This window comes from Netta rufina (genome assembly GCF_964035555.1).
Source record: "Netta rufina genome assembly, chromosome: 12".
Taxonomy (NCBI): Eukaryota; Metazoa; Chordata; class Aves; order Anseriformes; family Anatidae; genus Netta; species Netta rufina.
This window is the reverse complement of record NC_140135.1, coordinates 14,688,161-14,704,990: the sequence shown is the minus strand read 5'-3', so window position 1 is coordinate 14,704,990 and position 16,830 is coordinate 14,688,161. Positions and strand designations below refer to the sequence as shown.

General features: G+C 39.8%; 1 protein-coding gene across 3 annotated transcripts; it reads left to right on the top strand.

Moving 5' to 3' along the window:
- The first annotated feature begins 721 nt into the window (after positions 1-721).
- On the top strand, positions 722-16,830 carry RBMX (RNA binding motif protein X-linked). 3 transcript variants are annotated; one of them, XR_014618793.1, is made up of 10 exons: positions 722-754; positions 2,104-2,230; positions 2,434-2,540; positions 7,852-8,023; positions 9,088-9,204; positions 9,582-9,696; positions 9,815-9,940; positions 10,032-10,120; positions 12,764-12,850; positions 15,214-16,830. XR_014618793.1 is itself a non-coding variant. In XM_084294023.1 (9 exons), exons 2-9 carry the CDS (start codon positions 2,122-2,124, stop codon positions 10,924-10,926), a joined length of 1,143 nt encoding a protein of 380 aa, XP_084150149.1. In that variant the 5' UTR covers positions 722-754; positions 2,104-2,121; the 3' UTR covers positions 10,927-11,664. The 3 variants fall into 3 exon arrangements, 2 of the variants coding, with proteins under 2 accessions (XP_084150149.1, XP_084150148.1); XM_084294023.1 differs by lacking the exons at positions 12,764-12,850; positions 15,214-16,830 and adding an exon at positions 10,619-11,664; XM_084294022.1 differs by lacking the exons at positions 12,764-12,850; positions 15,214-16,830 and adding an exon at positions 10,619-11,664 and having other exon boundaries at positions 10,017-10,120.

Sequence of the window (16,830 nt, the reverse complement as noted above, 5' to 3'; positions counted from 1 at the left end):
AGCTATCCGGTTTACAACCTCACAGAATAAACAATCAGGCAACTTCCCTTTTGGTTTTGTCACCTTTTTTTTTTTTTTTTTAAGAAGGTAACAGAAAAATCCATTTTTGCTTTTAAGTTAAAAGACTGAATGATATTTATACTGTGGTGACTCTACGAAAACAGGCCTCGCTGACAGTTTAGATGAAACACAAATGCAAGCTATGGAAACCTAGCGAATTTCTGTATGCACAGACTTCTTCCCAACTTTTCAGCTATCAAATTTACTTGGCAAAATAGCCACCATTCAACTTCAGGTATAATTAAAAATGGGGGTAGTTGAAATAGTGGGAAAATCCGTGTTGTGAATAATATATTTCATTTTAAACCAGGCTTGTTTCAGGTCACCCTAAGTCTCTGAGGAAGGGGCATTGCCATACGCCTGCCATATGACATACACATATATTAATTAATAGAGCTTTGAGACTGCTCCAAGTGTTGAACTCCCACACAGACACTTCCACCGAGTTTGACCCTCACAGGGACTTATTTCCAAAGCAGCGAGGCCGCCCCGCTCCTACCGCACCCCGAGCGCGGTGCCCCCGGTGCGCGGAGCCTGAGGCGGCCGCAGGGAGACCCCGGGCCCCCCCCCGCTCCCCTCCTCACCGGCGCCGCGTGCATCCGGGGCCCCGGCCGGCCGGTGACGTCAGCGCTATAAAGGCCCGCAGCGCCTTTGTTCGCCCTCATTGCGCAGTTGCGGCACGGCGGGAGCGGGGGTGAGTGGCGCCGGGCGGCTCCGGAGGGCTCCGGGCAGCGGGGATAACGGGGTCCTGCCGCCGCTGCCGCTTGGGGGCCGGCCGCGGAGGGCGGCGGCGCGGTGCGTAGGTGAGGCAGCCGGGGTTTCCCCGGGGCCGCCGCATCGGGTCTGAGGTGCGGTGGAGCCGGGCCTGGCCGCCCGCCCGCCCCGCGCAGCGCCGAGCTGAGGGAGCAGCGCGGTCGCAGCGGGCCGCGGGGGGGTCCCAGGCGCGCGGGGCGCGCTGCGGCCGCCATTTTAGGTGCGGGGGGTTCCGCGCGGGGTCCCGCCGCGGGCTCGCCGCCTCCCCGGGGAGGATACGAGAAGGCCGGGGCGGAGGGATGGGGGATATGGGGTCGGGCCGCGCGCTCGGGTCAGCGCTCAGGCGGTCGTCGTGTGGGGCCGGCGGGGAGCCGAGTCCCCGCCGGAGGTGGCCGCCATTTTGTGGAGGTGTGTGGAGAGCGCCGAGGGTCTGCCGCCCCCCTCCTTGTCCTCCTCCTCCTCCTCCTTTTCCCCTCCCCGGCTCCGCGGGGCACGGAGGGGGCGGCCCCCGCGGCTTGTGCCGCCGCCCGTGAGGCTGAGGCGGCCCCGGCCCGGCCCCTGGCAGCCCCCGCCTCAGGGGGCTGCTTTGTCTCGGCGCCCCGCTGCGGGCTTTCCCGCCTGTAGGCGAGCGGGTAACGCTCGGCCACAGGCGCCAGGCGCTTTGCCAGGCTTTGCTTTGCTTTGTCTTTGTTCTGCTCTCTCCCCGCTCCCCTCAGCCGTGGCCTCCTTGTGCAGGGTTGCAGTGATGGAGTGGCATCCATTCAGGCTGCTGTGTTCTCTTGGCCAAGGCTGACTGACGTAGCCTCGATGTTCTTAAAATAATGTAAACGGTGGTGCTTAATTTGGAGGATTGGCCCACCTGGCTTTAAATTAAGTACTTTGGTTTTATCTTGATGTAAAAGGTATATTTATTGGAAAACCTATGGCAGGGCTTAAGAGCAAGCCCTAGGGTTATTATCAAGGGTAAAAAGGCAGTAAACCTGCTTTTCCATGTTCACCAATATTATTTGATGTTAAAAGTGGTCTCATCAGTGCTTTGCTTCACCTCTCAAAGTTGACTTACTCTACTTGAAATAGCTATTTGCTATTACTCTTTCAATAGCCTATTACTACTGTTTAGTAATAGCCTATTACTCTTTTTTTGTCCATTATACATCAAATCGCTTACTTGACGTCCCATTCAAGGAAAACTTCCTTGAATGTTTGAGGAAAGTTGAATATTCCATGGGGTTGTCTGGAAGTCTCATTTAGTTGAATGTTTTGTTAATGACAGCTGTATGCTTTTAATAGGTCATTCGTAGCATCAAAATGGTTGAAGCAGATCGTCCCGGAAAACTGTTCATCGGGGGCCTGAACACAGAGACAAATGAAAAAGCCCTTGAGGCTGTATTTGGCAAATATGGACGCATTGTGGAAGGTAAAAACAATAAAAAAAAAAAAAACAACACTCTTGCTACTGTAAGATTTAAAAAAAACCTTAGCTGTGATGACTCTTTGGTGTTGATCATCTGAAATGATGATACCTTCACGTCCTCTAAGAAGTTCTGAGCTTGAAGGTTAAATAAAGGCTGTGTTGTATCCTAATTACAGAAAAAGAATAACAAAGCTTTATTTCCACAGTCCTCTTGATGAAAGATCGTGAAACCAACAAGTCCAGAGGGTTTGCATTTGTAACGTTTGAGAGTCCAGCAGATGCAAAAGATGCTGCCAGAGACATGAATGGAAAGGTAGGAATTAAGATCAATCACACTTTGCTGTTGCTACTAACCAGAAATACTGATCTATGGAGTAAATTAACTAATAATAACACTGGGAAAGACAATCTGCTAGAAGATCCTGGAGGCAAGTCATAGCTTTAAATCTGTCAAAATGTATTAATTCTGAGCTTCCATGAAGTTGGAATCATGTTTTCCTTATCCTGGATATGACAGTAGAAAGTGAAGCCTGACCATCAGTCAGTCATAGTTTTCTTTTTCAATTGGTGATAAATGATTTTCTAGTAGACAGCTCTTCACTATTTCATGTTCTATAATTATTTTTTTTTTTATTGTATTTGAGTGTAGTGCTGTAGAAATTACAATTTGGGGAAGTGACTTACCTGAAAACTATGAATGTTCCCCTTAACATGGGTTTAATTTGACTTCCCTACTCTGTGGTGCATTGATGCACCCTTAATTTATAGGTGTCCTTACATATGTGAGTTGCATCGTCAACCCGCTTGGCATGTATGTGGAGCATCTTTCCAGTTACTGTGAAATAGTTCTGCAGTTAACTAGCAATTGAATTGCTTGTTTATACCCTACAGTGGAACTATACGACTTACTAGAGAAAATACTAAATAACTAATATGTATTTAATGGCTTTAAAAGAAAATAAAACCTGAAAATTTGGAGCAAAAACTTCTGAGATTAGCATCAGGATAATGTAAATTCCTTCAACAAGCTGTTGTGATCTGTGTCTTTTTCAGGATGTGTTTGAAAACATAGATGCAAGTCTGTAACTTAATAGTCAACAGCAGCCTATCTTCAAAGAGATACTGTCTTTTTAGACAGTGCAAGCTGTCATCTCAGTTAACTTGATTTTCAGTCTCTGGTCTTTAATGCATAATCTGAACAGGTCAGGTGTTAAGGTCATGCTGAATCGGTCTTTCTGTAAGCAGTGCTTCTGGTGGTGCTTTCTTGTAAGGTTAAAGCCTCTACTTAACAATGATTGAATAATACTTGGGTTTTTAATAGCTGTTGGTGCAAGATACTGAATTGAAAGAAAAATACCTGTTGCAGTCCATAGGTAATGCATATAAGTATTTGTGCTTCTAGCAATAAAAAAATCTTTTTCTAGTGTTCACTGAGAATGCATATAGTAAAATGTAGTTATTCCTTGGTTTGTGTCTGCTGTGTGTGCTTCTTAGTTCCTGTGTGCTTGAGGACAGTCTCATGATGGTTAGCGTTGCTTTCTTCAGAGGCTTGCTTCCTCTTTAAACAAGTTAGTCATTTTTCTCAAGGTGGAGAGTGACAAGTCAGATAAGGTCCTTTCTGTTGCTGGTCTAAACATCCTTAAAGGTGTGCCTGTTACTAAATGTACCTCCCATTGTGTAGTTTGCTACAGTTCTGAAGACCTGTTTACCTGCAGTTTTGAAACCCTGATTTCCTCTGAATTAATCATTCCACTGAACCCTCACATATGGTAACTCGAAGCACCAAAAACTAACTGTCAGACTGAAAGGAGTTTAGTCACTGTCTTAGGAATTGTTTGTGGAGTGCACCATTTTCATTTAATGCCTCTGAAAATAAAACACTGACTGATCTAGATCTTTAGTACTAATCTTTTTGATCACATTGGAAACATTCATGCAAATAATGCTCAGTAAAGTAGCTAAATGAGATTTAATGCTTGTCTGAGATGTCTGTTTCGGACTGCACCACATGCATCACTCAAGAACTGCTAGAAGGTATTGCCTTGTGGGTCATCGTTATAATGGATTCTGTCTTCAGAGCTGCAAGCCTAAACATGCCTCCATCAGCTTTGAAATTTGAACACCAAAGTATGAGAAGAACTTTCTCACTCAGGATTTGACCAAGAATGACCATTTAACATAAACCTTGTAGGTATTACTATATATTATTCCAATTCTGTAGTGGTCTAGCATGGTTTAATCATGGATATGGAAGATGTGGAAGATTATTGGGAGGTAGCCTCTCGTCCTCGTCTTGAGAAAGCCTTCTGGACAATAAGTGATGATTGTACTTCAAAAAGACTCTGTACTCTAGATCTAAAGAGGAGTGATGCTTGAGGAATGCTGTGGGAAGAGATCGTTCTAATCTGTCTGAAACGGAAGCTTCTCTTCACATTTGGAAGTGATGGGTTGGAGTTCTAATGAAAATTCCAGGCACTTCAAAAGACACAGCAGCAGAAGTACTGTGCAGACAATAAATAGTTCAAGCAATCTGTAAGGAATAAGTTACAGTCTAGGCAGGGGAGAAGGTTCTGTGTGGCCTGTGTGTAGCTCATTCTGTCATTCCAAAGAAAAATTAAACTTGCAGCCAGTAGAAGAGGCTGACTTCAATGACTTCTGCAAGAGTGTATCTGCAGTTGCTGTGTTGGGAGGGGGGAAGGGAAGAAAAGGATTAAAGAATTTGTTTTAAAATGAAGCAAGCAGAGACTAGTTTATGCCTGTTCGTTGAAAATTTTAGTCCTGAAGGTCAGAAGAGAACAGTTTTGGGGGAAGGGCAATTTTTTCAATTAAAATTATTTTCTCTGCAGAATTGGATCAATCTTAGCCTGAGCAGCACAGTAAAAATGTTAGTAAAAAATGTTAGTAAAAATCTTAGAGTGAATTCTTCAGAAAAACCTTAATTGCATGGCAGTAAAGTCAATATCCTGATGTCATGAAATGGACCTGCATATCTAAATACAAGTGCGAATACTCCAAGCATGTATTGAACATTCTGTGAAGCAGGCTGTTGTGATCTTCTGGTCTTAAGCCCTAAGGGGAAAAAAAATCTATAATTAAAGAGAACATGACCTTAGAGAAACATACGGGACAAGCCAGAGATAAAATTCCATTTGAAGCATTCCATTCTTCCAATTGAAGAGCTGCCAAGCCAGCTGGAGTGTGTTGAGATATTGGAAGCAAATACGACAACCCAAATGACTGTCTAAACTGTACTCAGCACTAGAGAAGATTGTCTTCCTCTAATCATCAGAAACTTATTTCCCATTCTTCTGGTGAAGAATTGATAAAATAAGCAGAAGCTCAGCCTGATAGGAAATTATCTTCAGTTCTTGAATGTATTTGGCAAAAGGAAGCCTTCGTGATGTGATGTCAAAGAACATGGTGGAGTCACTGCAGCATCAATAATGAAATCTTCCATTTGAGAGGAAAACCCTATGTGATGCTAGGCTGCTGTTTCATGCAAGTTTCTTTGGAGCTCTTAAATTATGGCCATTGAAGTTTTCAAAATACACTACATCTAACTTCTTTGTCAGAAAATGAGCAATTTGCAGGACAGTTCTCTAATTGTTTGCTTGAGGTTCCCTGGCACAGTACAAAATAGTACAGGTTGTTCATTTCACATGTGGGAGTTTTTAATTATGATTTAGCCTTAGATGATTGTTCAGTAGACTTCCCCACATTCTAGTACTAAGGTGATGCCACTCAATGGTGCCCGCACCATACTACAAATGCTGCTGTAACACTGATTCAAGATTATAAACACCAACTAATCAGTTCATTTTGACAGTGTTTTTTTTCTTTGGGCCCATCGGAAAAACAATTCCTTATTCTGAGATGGCTTGTCTGAGTTTTATCTGTTCATTAAGATCAGACCTCTCTCTACTTGACCTGAAAACTGATAACATGAAAATGTTCCCTCCCTTTAAAATAGGACAAACTTTCACAAATGCCTTCTGGGTTAAAAAACTTTTTGGATTTCAGGACTGCTGGAAAGCAGTTTGAAAAGAAATCTGTGTTTTGTCTTGGTGAGATGCATGGGTTCAAGACATAAGGAAATAGTAGAAATCATTGGTGAAACTCTGCTCCCTACATTTAAAAAAGCGAATCAAAAAAACACACTGACTTGGCATCCAGATACTCAAAACCCCATGGTAGTGAAAAGTGATGATACTTGGTTTCCAAAATCAAACAAGCTGTCGGGAACTTCTCATGAAATAGGACAGCAGCGGTTGTGATGGCAAAGTTTAAGGCTTCAAGCCTACTTTTTCCAGTTTTGAGAAGGATGACTGAGATACGAGATGTGATGGCAAAATTATGAGATACAAACTAAGTTCCAGGGATTAGTGGTGTTAATGCGTTCTCCTGGAATGTTTCAGCTTGTCATGCCAGATGTGTTTTTGAGAAACTTCATATAATTAAAAGACTTCTATTAAGTCAAAGACAAGATCAGTGTGTTTCTGCTAGTATTTTTTTTCACAATGTCAAGACCTTTGGATATACACAGGTTTTTCAAACAATAGGTACAACTCTGGTGGCAGAATACATGAGCTACTAGAGTGGATGATTTCAGAAAGGGAGATCTCAGTGAAGAAGATTGCTGGTGATTATTTACCAAAATAAAACAGTCAAGAGTAACATACTGCTGGCAGTCAGTTTTTGACCATTATTGCAGTAAAGAAGTGCAATTAACAGCACTTTCCTTCTAATTCATTAAGTATTGTAGCAGAGTCAGATATTTAACAAAAAGGCAAATAAACATATTTGCCAGGATGGATGTGCAGTAAGCCAACTTCAGCAGAGCTTGTGATTTTGACTCTGTTCTCTTGACCAAATGTGAGGTGTCTGAAAGGCGATACAGAAATTTGATAAACTTAAGTTACTCAATATTTCTTACTACCTGCTCATATTTGAGGTATAATAAGCTGGCTGCAGAGTTCCTGTTACTGCAGGTCTGTGCTCCAGAAAATACACTTCAAAGAAAAGTCCCCTCTGCAAAAGCAAGTAAGAGTAATTTGTGGCAGTCACCTCTTTGAAAACCCAGCTTGAAACAGTAGAAAAGAGGGGTGAATTACCATACTCAGTCTGCTTTGTAGATGCTGAAATTACTTCTAAATACTTCAGCGATCACCGTTTAATCAGGACATCAAGCAAATGTACTTAAACGGCCTCCCCATTGCCAGAAACCCCAACTGAAGCTAAGATACCTTCAGCTTAATCCTGTAACTACTGGTGCAGTCAGTTTGGTACAAAAGTTCGTGGCAATTGGAAGTAAATTGGAACTCATAAATCATATTTCATTTACAGTATAAATGACATGGGGCTGCCGTAGTCATTGGACACTTGTTTTGACTGAAAATCCTTTTCGATGCTGCTATGTATTTTTCATCAATACAACAAGAATGAAGTACTGTAGAAATAGGCCCAACATGCTGCTGAGTACATGGGGACTAATACTGAAGACTGAAATCTGTTCTAGAGTTGCTCTAACTTTATAAAATCGAAGCCCTATAATAGTGAAGCAAGAGGGGCTTAATTTAAGAAATACAAACATGACTGAGCAATAAGTAAAGCAGCTTCTTCTTTAGTCATTAGATGGGAAAGCAATTAAAGTGGAACAAGCAACCAAGCCCTCCTTTGAAAGTGGTGGTAGGCGTGGGCCGCCACCCCCTCCACGAAGCAGAGGTCCTCCCAGGGGCCTTAGAGGTGGAAGAGGCGGAAGTGGCGCAAGAGGACCACCTTCAAGAGGGAGTCACTTGGGTATGTATTTACCTATCTCATTATATACTTGGACAACATACAAGACAATCCCATTGGAAGATGACAGTAATCCTACTGGAAAAGTCAAAGAGCTGAATAGTGCACTCCTTGTTCACATTTCATCATTTTAATAATGATCTCGGCAGTTGAGTCAAATTTTGATTGGGCAAGTACACCTTAAGAAAAAGGCTTTCAAATATGAAGATTCCCTTCTACATCTAACACTCTACCTGACTTTTGGCTATGAAAGAAAAACAAAACTCCTGCCCTCCCTGCACGTGAGAAAGGAAGCTTTCTGGTATTCAAGTTGAAAAAGTGATTCTCTTCCACCAGGGACAGGGAACTGCCTTCTGTTTGTATGTAGAAAGTGGTCTAAACTCAGTGAACTGTAGGTGTTTAAATGACTGATCCTTCTGGGTCACAATGGCAATTAGGGAAGTTAAATGTTACTTGTTATAGTGTTTTAAGTTGAAGTTTTCTGAAGTGGGGGGGTAATATGCTACTTGATACTGGATATTCTTTAACTTAGATGTATCTTTATTTAGAGACTTTTCAGTATCAAAATAGTCATTTAAAAATAAAGCAGCCCCTGAGGTGTAACGGGGGGAAAAGATGGAAATAGTGAGAACTCCATTCTTGGAGAGTCTGTGTAGTAGGTCCTACAGTACCTCTGTTCCCTCTTTATGTAGGATCTTCTCTAGCACATCTTCCCAGGTGGCTTTTTGTCTTCTGAGGACAGTAACTTGTTCAGCATTTAAGCTGTGATGACAGATACCAGTTTTCTTTCTCCCTTGCATCACACCCTGTGGCTTTCAGTTCACTTCTGTAAGACAATTCTTAAAAGGAATTTAAGCTGTGAAAGAGTTAATTTGGCATGCTCTCAATTCTGCCAGTAGCATCTAGTAGTGGCCAAAACACAAGAAAAAGGGGTTTTGAGGTGCCTAGTATTAGAGGTTTGCTGTTGATGACATGGTAGTGGTAACAGCAGTTATTGCAGTTCAGGCTTTTAAGGGCGTATAGATGAGTACTACAGAAGTAATGAGGTGTGTGGCTTACCCTTCTAGGGTCTTCTCGAGGACCACTTCCCATGAAGAGAGGTCCACCTCCACGAAGTGGAGGCCCTCCACCTAAAAGATCTGCACCTTCAGGACCAGTGCGTAGCAGTAGTATGGGAGGACGAGGTAAGAACTTGATAAACTACGTTATTGCTTAGTCAGCCATCTTGCAGTATGTTAGTCTTCAGAAACTAATGCAAATCCTTGATTTTTTTAAGTTAAATCTGTTGTGGACTAGTGCATTCTCTTTACTAATCTGTCAGTTCTCTTATTTACACCACTTTGTAGCTGTTGGTATAATTTAGTGTGATTCTAAAGATGTTCCTGTTAGTGCTGCTTTAAAACTATACAAGCAGAAATGTAAATTATTGCAAAGGTAAACTGCAGATGGTGTTCCTAAATCACTGTAAACAGTTTACTAATACTTGGCTAATACTGCCTTGAGGAGTGTTCTGTGTGTTAAGCACTGGTTAAATTCTAAAATTTGGGTTGCTTCTCTTAAGCTCCTGTGTCACGTGGGAGAGACAGTTATGGTGGTCCTCCACGCAGAGAACCGATGCCATCACGAAGAGATGTCTACATGTCTCCAAGAGATGATGGCTACAGCACTAAAGACGGGTAAATTTTCTTACTAATTTAGCTTGGCTTAATTTTAAATTCTTCTGAGAAGAGTTTTGATACCCGATTGTTTCGAAATGTGACATGTAGTTAACAACTCCATTCTTGTTCTTTGTAGTTACTCGAGTAGAGATTATCCCAGTTCCAGGGATACAAGAGACTATGCGCCACCTCCACGGGACTATGCATATCGTGATTATGGTCATTCCAGTTCACGTGATGAATACCCCTCGAGGGGCTATAGGTATCTACTACTGGATTTTTGTCCATGTCCTTTTATTTTTGCTGTGGTCCAGCTGATTTATACTAAGTCTCAGTAGTCTTTCCTCTTACAGTGATCGTGACGGATACGGTGGCGGGCGTGACAGAGACTACTCAGATCATCCAAGTGGAGGATCCTACAGAGATTCATATGAGAGTTATGGTAAGAATTCATTTTGAGGTTCACATAGTAATTTTTACAGGTGTCATTAAAATCTGACTTTACTAGGTTGCTCGTGTTTTAGGGGGAAGTGGCACGCTTTTTTCCCCTACAGTGAAAGTGCAGTTGTTGGTTATCATTTGATCGTCTTGTTAAATAAGCTATAAACTAAAGAAGCAAAGTCTACAGTTCAGAATTGCAACTATCTCTGGAAAATGTCTGAGTTTCTTCTCTAAAGTAACAAGCTGTTCTGGAATACCCAGTAAAGAGCCTGCCTGAATAAACACCGTCTGCATTCCTTCAAAGTCTTTAAATCCACTCACTGCCTGATACTCAATTCCCACTTTAAGTACCCTTAACATGGCAGATTGTATAAAGAGCATCTCGATACATACAAAAGAGTAACAGTAAACATTTAATACAGCAGTTCTGTAAATTCAGATTGAAATTGTTATATATAACTTATGGTGTTGCCATATTACCTGACCATTGACCCTGCAGGTAACTCACGTAGTGCTCCACCTGCACGAGGGCCCCCGCCATCTTATGGTGGAAGCAGTCGATATGATGATTACGGCAGCACACGTGATGGATATGGAAGCCGAGAAAGTTACTCAAGCAGCAGAAGTGATGTCTACTCAAGTGGCCGTGATCGTGTTGGAAGACAAGACAGGGGTCTTCCCCCATCCATGGAAAGGGGCTATCCACCGCCTCGTGATTCATACAGTAGTTCAAGCCGCGGAGCACCCAGAGGTGGTGGCCGTGGCGGAAGCAGATCTGACAGAGGTGGAGGCAGAAGCAGATACTAAAAACACTCTTAAATTTTTTGGACCAAGAAAAATAATTTCGCAAACAAAAAAAAAAAGTGGAAGTTGTTCTATCTTTACTACCAGAGGACTACTAAAAGGAAAAGTTGTTTTTACCTTTTTTTTATTGTTGCCTGTTAAGTTTTCCCCTCCATGACTTTTATGCTTTTGTGAAGAAAAGTTAAACCAATGTTTAATTTCATTTCAAAATTGTTAACATTTCTTTCAAAAGGCAGATGTTAAATGTATAAAAGTTGAGCTGTGTACTAGTGTTGTAATTTTCAAAGTAAAGTTTCCCTGAAATGCCACACTTCCCATCTGACTTTCCTCATGAATGGAATAAGCAGTTCTTATGATCTTCCACACAACATCTAACCATCTAGGATGGAGCTGGATTGTTCTACATATTCAGCATCTCATTCTTAAAGTATTGATTGTGATGTGGAGGGTGGTGGGGATATTCCACACAAAGTTCAGTTTTGTCTAGAATTTGAAGTCAGTGTTCCCAGTTCAAAATGCCTTCAGATCCTTGTGTAAAGAAAATAGAGGATATCATTCAATTAACCTGAATGAAAAAGCAAGTGGATAATACTATTTTTTTTTTGCCTTCCTACTGTTTCATGGGGAATTTAAAAAGATGTCCCCTTCAAATGAACCATGTACTTGTAAGTCAGCTACAGAATACTGTATTAAAAAAAAAAAAAGTAAAAAATAAAAAGTTTGACCAATTCCATCAAAGAAGCTGCAAAACGATGCTTACTCATACTGTTTCAAATTTTTGCAACTCTGTAGTGTTTCACTTTTAAAGGAACATCTTTGATTCCAAAGGAGAAAATAAGATAAGCAAGGAAGTCTTTCTCTCCACTTCTCAAAGGCTTATGGCTTCATAAAAACAAGTGAAACTTTCAGCATTCCACAGCTGATTTAAAGCATCAAATGCCTGTGAAACAGCAAAGATGGTAAGCAAAGCAAACTAGTTTTTCAGTCTAAGTCAAAATTGAATCAAGTTGTCTTCCTCTAGTACAGTAAGACAAGCTGCACGTCATGGCAATGGAAGTGCTGTCTAGATTAAAAAAAAAAAGGAAACGAAAAGCTTCAATGCATTAGAAGTTCTCCAAATTCAACATTTCTTCTTGGATAAAAGCATTTATGGCACTGATTTTGAAACTAAAGACGTGAGAATGCAGCTCGCTGTTAGACAAAATACTGTGAAGTAGGGTTGGGAGGGGATATTTTGTGCCCAGTATCTTTCAGTGAAGATGCTTAAACAGGCTGCATATACTATTATTATAAAAATAAAAGCTTTGTGAAATCAGGAATTGGTTTAGATTGACAAATACCATCTCGGCTATTGGGAGTTTGAAGCAAGCCATTGCAAACTTGACGTTTAGTTGGATGCCTGACTAGTTTGACACTACGTTACAGGGATATCTAGCACATGTGGCAGAACCTGTGGCAAGTTATGACTCAGGTAAAGCCACGAAGTTCAAAAGATGCTCTTGAATGTAATAGACATGAAGACCTCCAACTAAAAACAAAACAAAAGCATTGTGCTACTGTTTAGTCCTCAGTAAATTTTGTCGTTCAACTTATGGATTTAACATGGCAGTGCACCATTGAAAAGGAATGAGAATCCATAAGCCATGCAACCTATCACTAAGTCATTCCAGTCCATTCCAAGCCAGTGAATCTTCCACCACTTAGAAGAGAAGTAGTAAAACTTGCAAGAGACTAATCTGCAAACCCAAGCTTGTGACTTGAAATGGGGGGAAGCACTGTAGGTTGACTTGCATTTTTTAATGTACTCTTCTCAGTTTGTTCTATCTTACTTTGATTGCAGGGTGATAATTTCTGGAAGATGCCAATGAAGTAACGCTGGTTCGTCTGTGGATGGCAGACATGAGTGTTGCCTGTACTAATAGAACAGGTAATTATTGTACTAATGAAGTAGCTGGATGGAAGATTTCTTGTGATTCTGTATTTATAGATTTGGTTGTATGCTCTTGGTGGCTAACCAATCCTTTATGATCTGCTGATAGCATATTTCGGAGGAGGTGGTCTTGCTGGGCTTTTTAATTGCCAAGTTAAGAATGACAATCTTACCAGCAATTTTAAGAACAGCAGATAATAAAATATAAGTCCATCATAAATAAAGATGCAGAGTTTGTTTAATCTAGCAATCTTCACTAAATAAGACCAAAAAGTCCAAGTACTAGATGTTGGTACAGACTTTTAATCGGTCTTGTTAAATATGCAGAATGTAGAACTTAATAGTTACAGTAAGTGTAGTCTTCAACAATGAGTTAATCTGCGAGTGTCCTTGGATTAAATTCCAGGCTTACACTCATGTCAAAGATTGCATTAAACTTCTTAGCTCAGCTGTTCTTCACGATTTCAAAGCCTACCACATTAAAAGTTAATTTTCTCTGTGAGTGGAGGGACAAGTCAGTGTTGGAATAACTGTTCAGACCTCATGTGAAAGTGTCACTGTTCTGTTTCTCTGATACTTAGAAGGAAAAAAGAAAGCAGTAGTGGCTGCCCCACTAATATAGTGCCCTGGCGAACTTGTCCACTAAACAAACATTATTTTTAAAAAAAAGTGTGTAATGCCTGTTAAAAACTAGCATAGAGTGATGGATATGTGCAAGTCCTTTTTTCAAGGGCAGTACTGATGTAAGAAGCGTGTATACTTAGGGAAGTTTTGCAATAATTATTTTTTTATTAGTATTCAAAGTATGCTATAAATATAAGAACATATTTTGATGCTACTTTCAAGTACTGCTTTTGAGAACCAGCTTTGAAATGGTGAGAAGAAAAAGCTGTACTTGATAGTGTTGTTCATTTAATGCGTTATCATTGATTTTAGGGAAGATCCATCTTGAATGGATAGGTTTTGTTGCATACTGTGTGGTATTATAATCTCAGTCTGCTTAGTTTTTTTCTAAGATTCTATATAGAATGTTTTTGTCAGAACATTACAGTAATATTTTGTACATGATGCTCTTGACAAATTCTTCTTTCATTTCAGAGTACTGGATTTTAATTCAGATAAAAACAGAAGCATCAAGTGTATTTTCTATTCAGAGTTGGAAAATGCACATAGTTAAATAAAAGCTGTTAACCTGGCCAACTTAATATTTTGCTGTTACTGATAAAATCTCAATGAACAAAAAATGCTACTTTCTTTGTCTTTGTGGCACTCTTGAGTGTGACTGTTAAAATATTAAAATCACATATCCTGTTGGAAAGGGGACAAAGCTTGAATTACCACTGTCTTTTTAAGGATGAAGAAAAACAACCCTTTCTTTCATTGAATTACTGGTATCAGTAATACGGTACCAAAGTGGATTAGGGAAATACGTCTTAAATTAAGTTCTTTTCCCACCCTTCCCCACCTACAAAAAATTAGGAGTCCATTATCAAACTTAAAGTTTGAGGCTGGTCCAGGTCATGAATTCTCTAACAGAGATAACAGACTGTCTTTAATATGCAGCATCCTAAGTGATTTTAAAAGGTTTTGCCAAATCATCATATAGATTGTGTCAGAATGTTTTCAACTTCATAATACATATATGCCACGTTAGCTTAAATTCTTTGTATTAGTTGGGAAGTAGAAAATTTCCCCCATGATTTGCTCTAGGCAAATGAAAAAAGCTCTCTAAAAATTAAGGGCTACTTACTTTACTTGATGTGTTTTTTCACTTGCTAGTGCTTAGTGTGGGCCATACTGTAATTAATAAACATAGTAAAATAATAACACGCTTTCTCAGCCTACTCTGCAGCTTATAAACATTTCCAAGTTTTTAACAGGAATTATGATAATCTTAGTTTAGGGAGCGGTAAATAGAACTGAAGTGACTGCCTGGCAGGAAAGGTAATAGTAACTTTCTAAAAAAAATACTAATTGTACTAGTTCAGAAAGCTGATTGCTTTTTTATCCTACGTTTTATTTAATTTGTAGCACATTATTTATAATCGGTACCTTTGTGTGTACCGGTTACTGAAAAGATTGTTGAGTGGTCAAAAAACAGTGGGTTTTTCAGGTAGACAGGATTGGAGAGGAGGGCATTACTTGGTACTCAGTCTAGAGACACTGTTGTTCCATATCATTAACAATTGTTTTCAGATCATTTTAATTACTATGGTTAGCTTCTGATGTATTTTATGATCCTGGGACAGTTTGGAAATAATCCAAATGTATTTGTTGAATATGCAAAAACAACTTAGTTTGGCTTTTTTTATGTTTTTTAGTTTCTGAGAGTATATTAACTTGAATTTCCTTTTTTTCAGACTAGAAGATGGCAGTGCAGCAGTGGATATGCTTGGAAAATTGAAGGATAACATAAAGCAGCTGATAGAACTTGGCTTTTGAGCATGATGTTACGCAGTATTTGTTTTAGAGGGTTGTGTTACCATTCAGGGAATTGCCTAGTGCTACTAATCTCTTGGATACAAAATATGTTCAGATAGGTGGAAATCAGTTATTGTGTCTTGCAGTGAACATCTTCCAAGAGTCTCAATATTCATGCATCAGTAGATTGTGCAGCAGAAAAATAATCCAGGGTATTCACATGCAGTGTTTTCCCTCTCTGATGAAAAATAGCCAGTTATATGAAAGTAGGTTTTAGTCACCTAAATTGCAAAGGACTAAATTGCTGCAAATTCTACCTCACAAAGAAACCATCAGAAGTTTTACAGTATTCTTACATTAACAGTTTTATAATTATCCAAGCCTTCTGGAGTAGAGTAAGAAAGTGTTGATGTACTGAGATGATGTAGTGATAAATCTCGAGAATGATCTGTTTTTATGTATACTAGGTTCTTACAGAACTCCACCCAGCAGCACATCTTTTAACAGGTGTAGAATTCCATAGAAATGATGTTTTCTTCAGAATATTTTCTTGGTTTTGATGCATTTTTGTCCTAAATATGTGTTGATGTGCCAATGTATGTGAGAGTAATCCTCAGGCATTGGAATGTCAAACTAATTTCACATTGACAGAAGTACTTAGTGATGGCTAATACAGTTTATAGTATTTCAACAGTAGACAAACTTTTCTCATTTAAACAGTTCTGTTCCTAATAAGAAGCTAAGGCAGAAAAAGCATTTATGCCCTTTCCTAGGCATTTATAACTTATTTTTTTTGGTATAAGAGTATCACTGAACTTCAGTTACAGACTGCAGACTCTAGCAGTAAGTCTGCCTGTGTATAGCAAATAGGTATAATAGCAATATTTTCCTGGGCTAATAAATACGTAGTTAAATAAAAGCATTATGTATTTGTTCTTAAGAAAATCACGTTACTCAGCTACGCTTGCATAGTAGAAATGTTTACCAACAAGTACTTTGTAGTGGTGGTATACTGTTAAGAAGTGGTCTGTGGTCTTAGAGACCATACCTTACTTTGAAAAGAAATTGTCATCCTCTGTAATAGTAAGACTTCTTTTTCAGCAGTAGCTTATAGTCTCAGTACTGCTGTTCAGGCTAAACTAGATTCTAACTGAAAGCTAATGCCAGTGTATGAGCTGCATGAAAAAAGATTCATATGTACTGGAAATGTTACATTATTCACGTCATCGGTGTATTCTCATTAGCTCGTGTGCTGTGTTTCATACTTCAACATTGAAAACGAATGGCTTAAATGTAAAGCATTGTTGGGTGTTTTCGTCTGTGCCGAAAAAAAAGTTACATAAAAGTGACTTGCGTACAAACACTCTAGAATGGTTTCTTGATTCTTGTTACTTGTTGTAACTTGCTCCTGTTACTGATTTTATATGCTGTTTGTTAATTTGATCTAGACCTCCTCCTTCCTTTAAAAAAAAAACAACAACAACAACAACAAAACTAATACTGTAATATGGTCATTATTGGTGTAAATCAGGCTGCAAATAAAAGCTTGTTGGTAA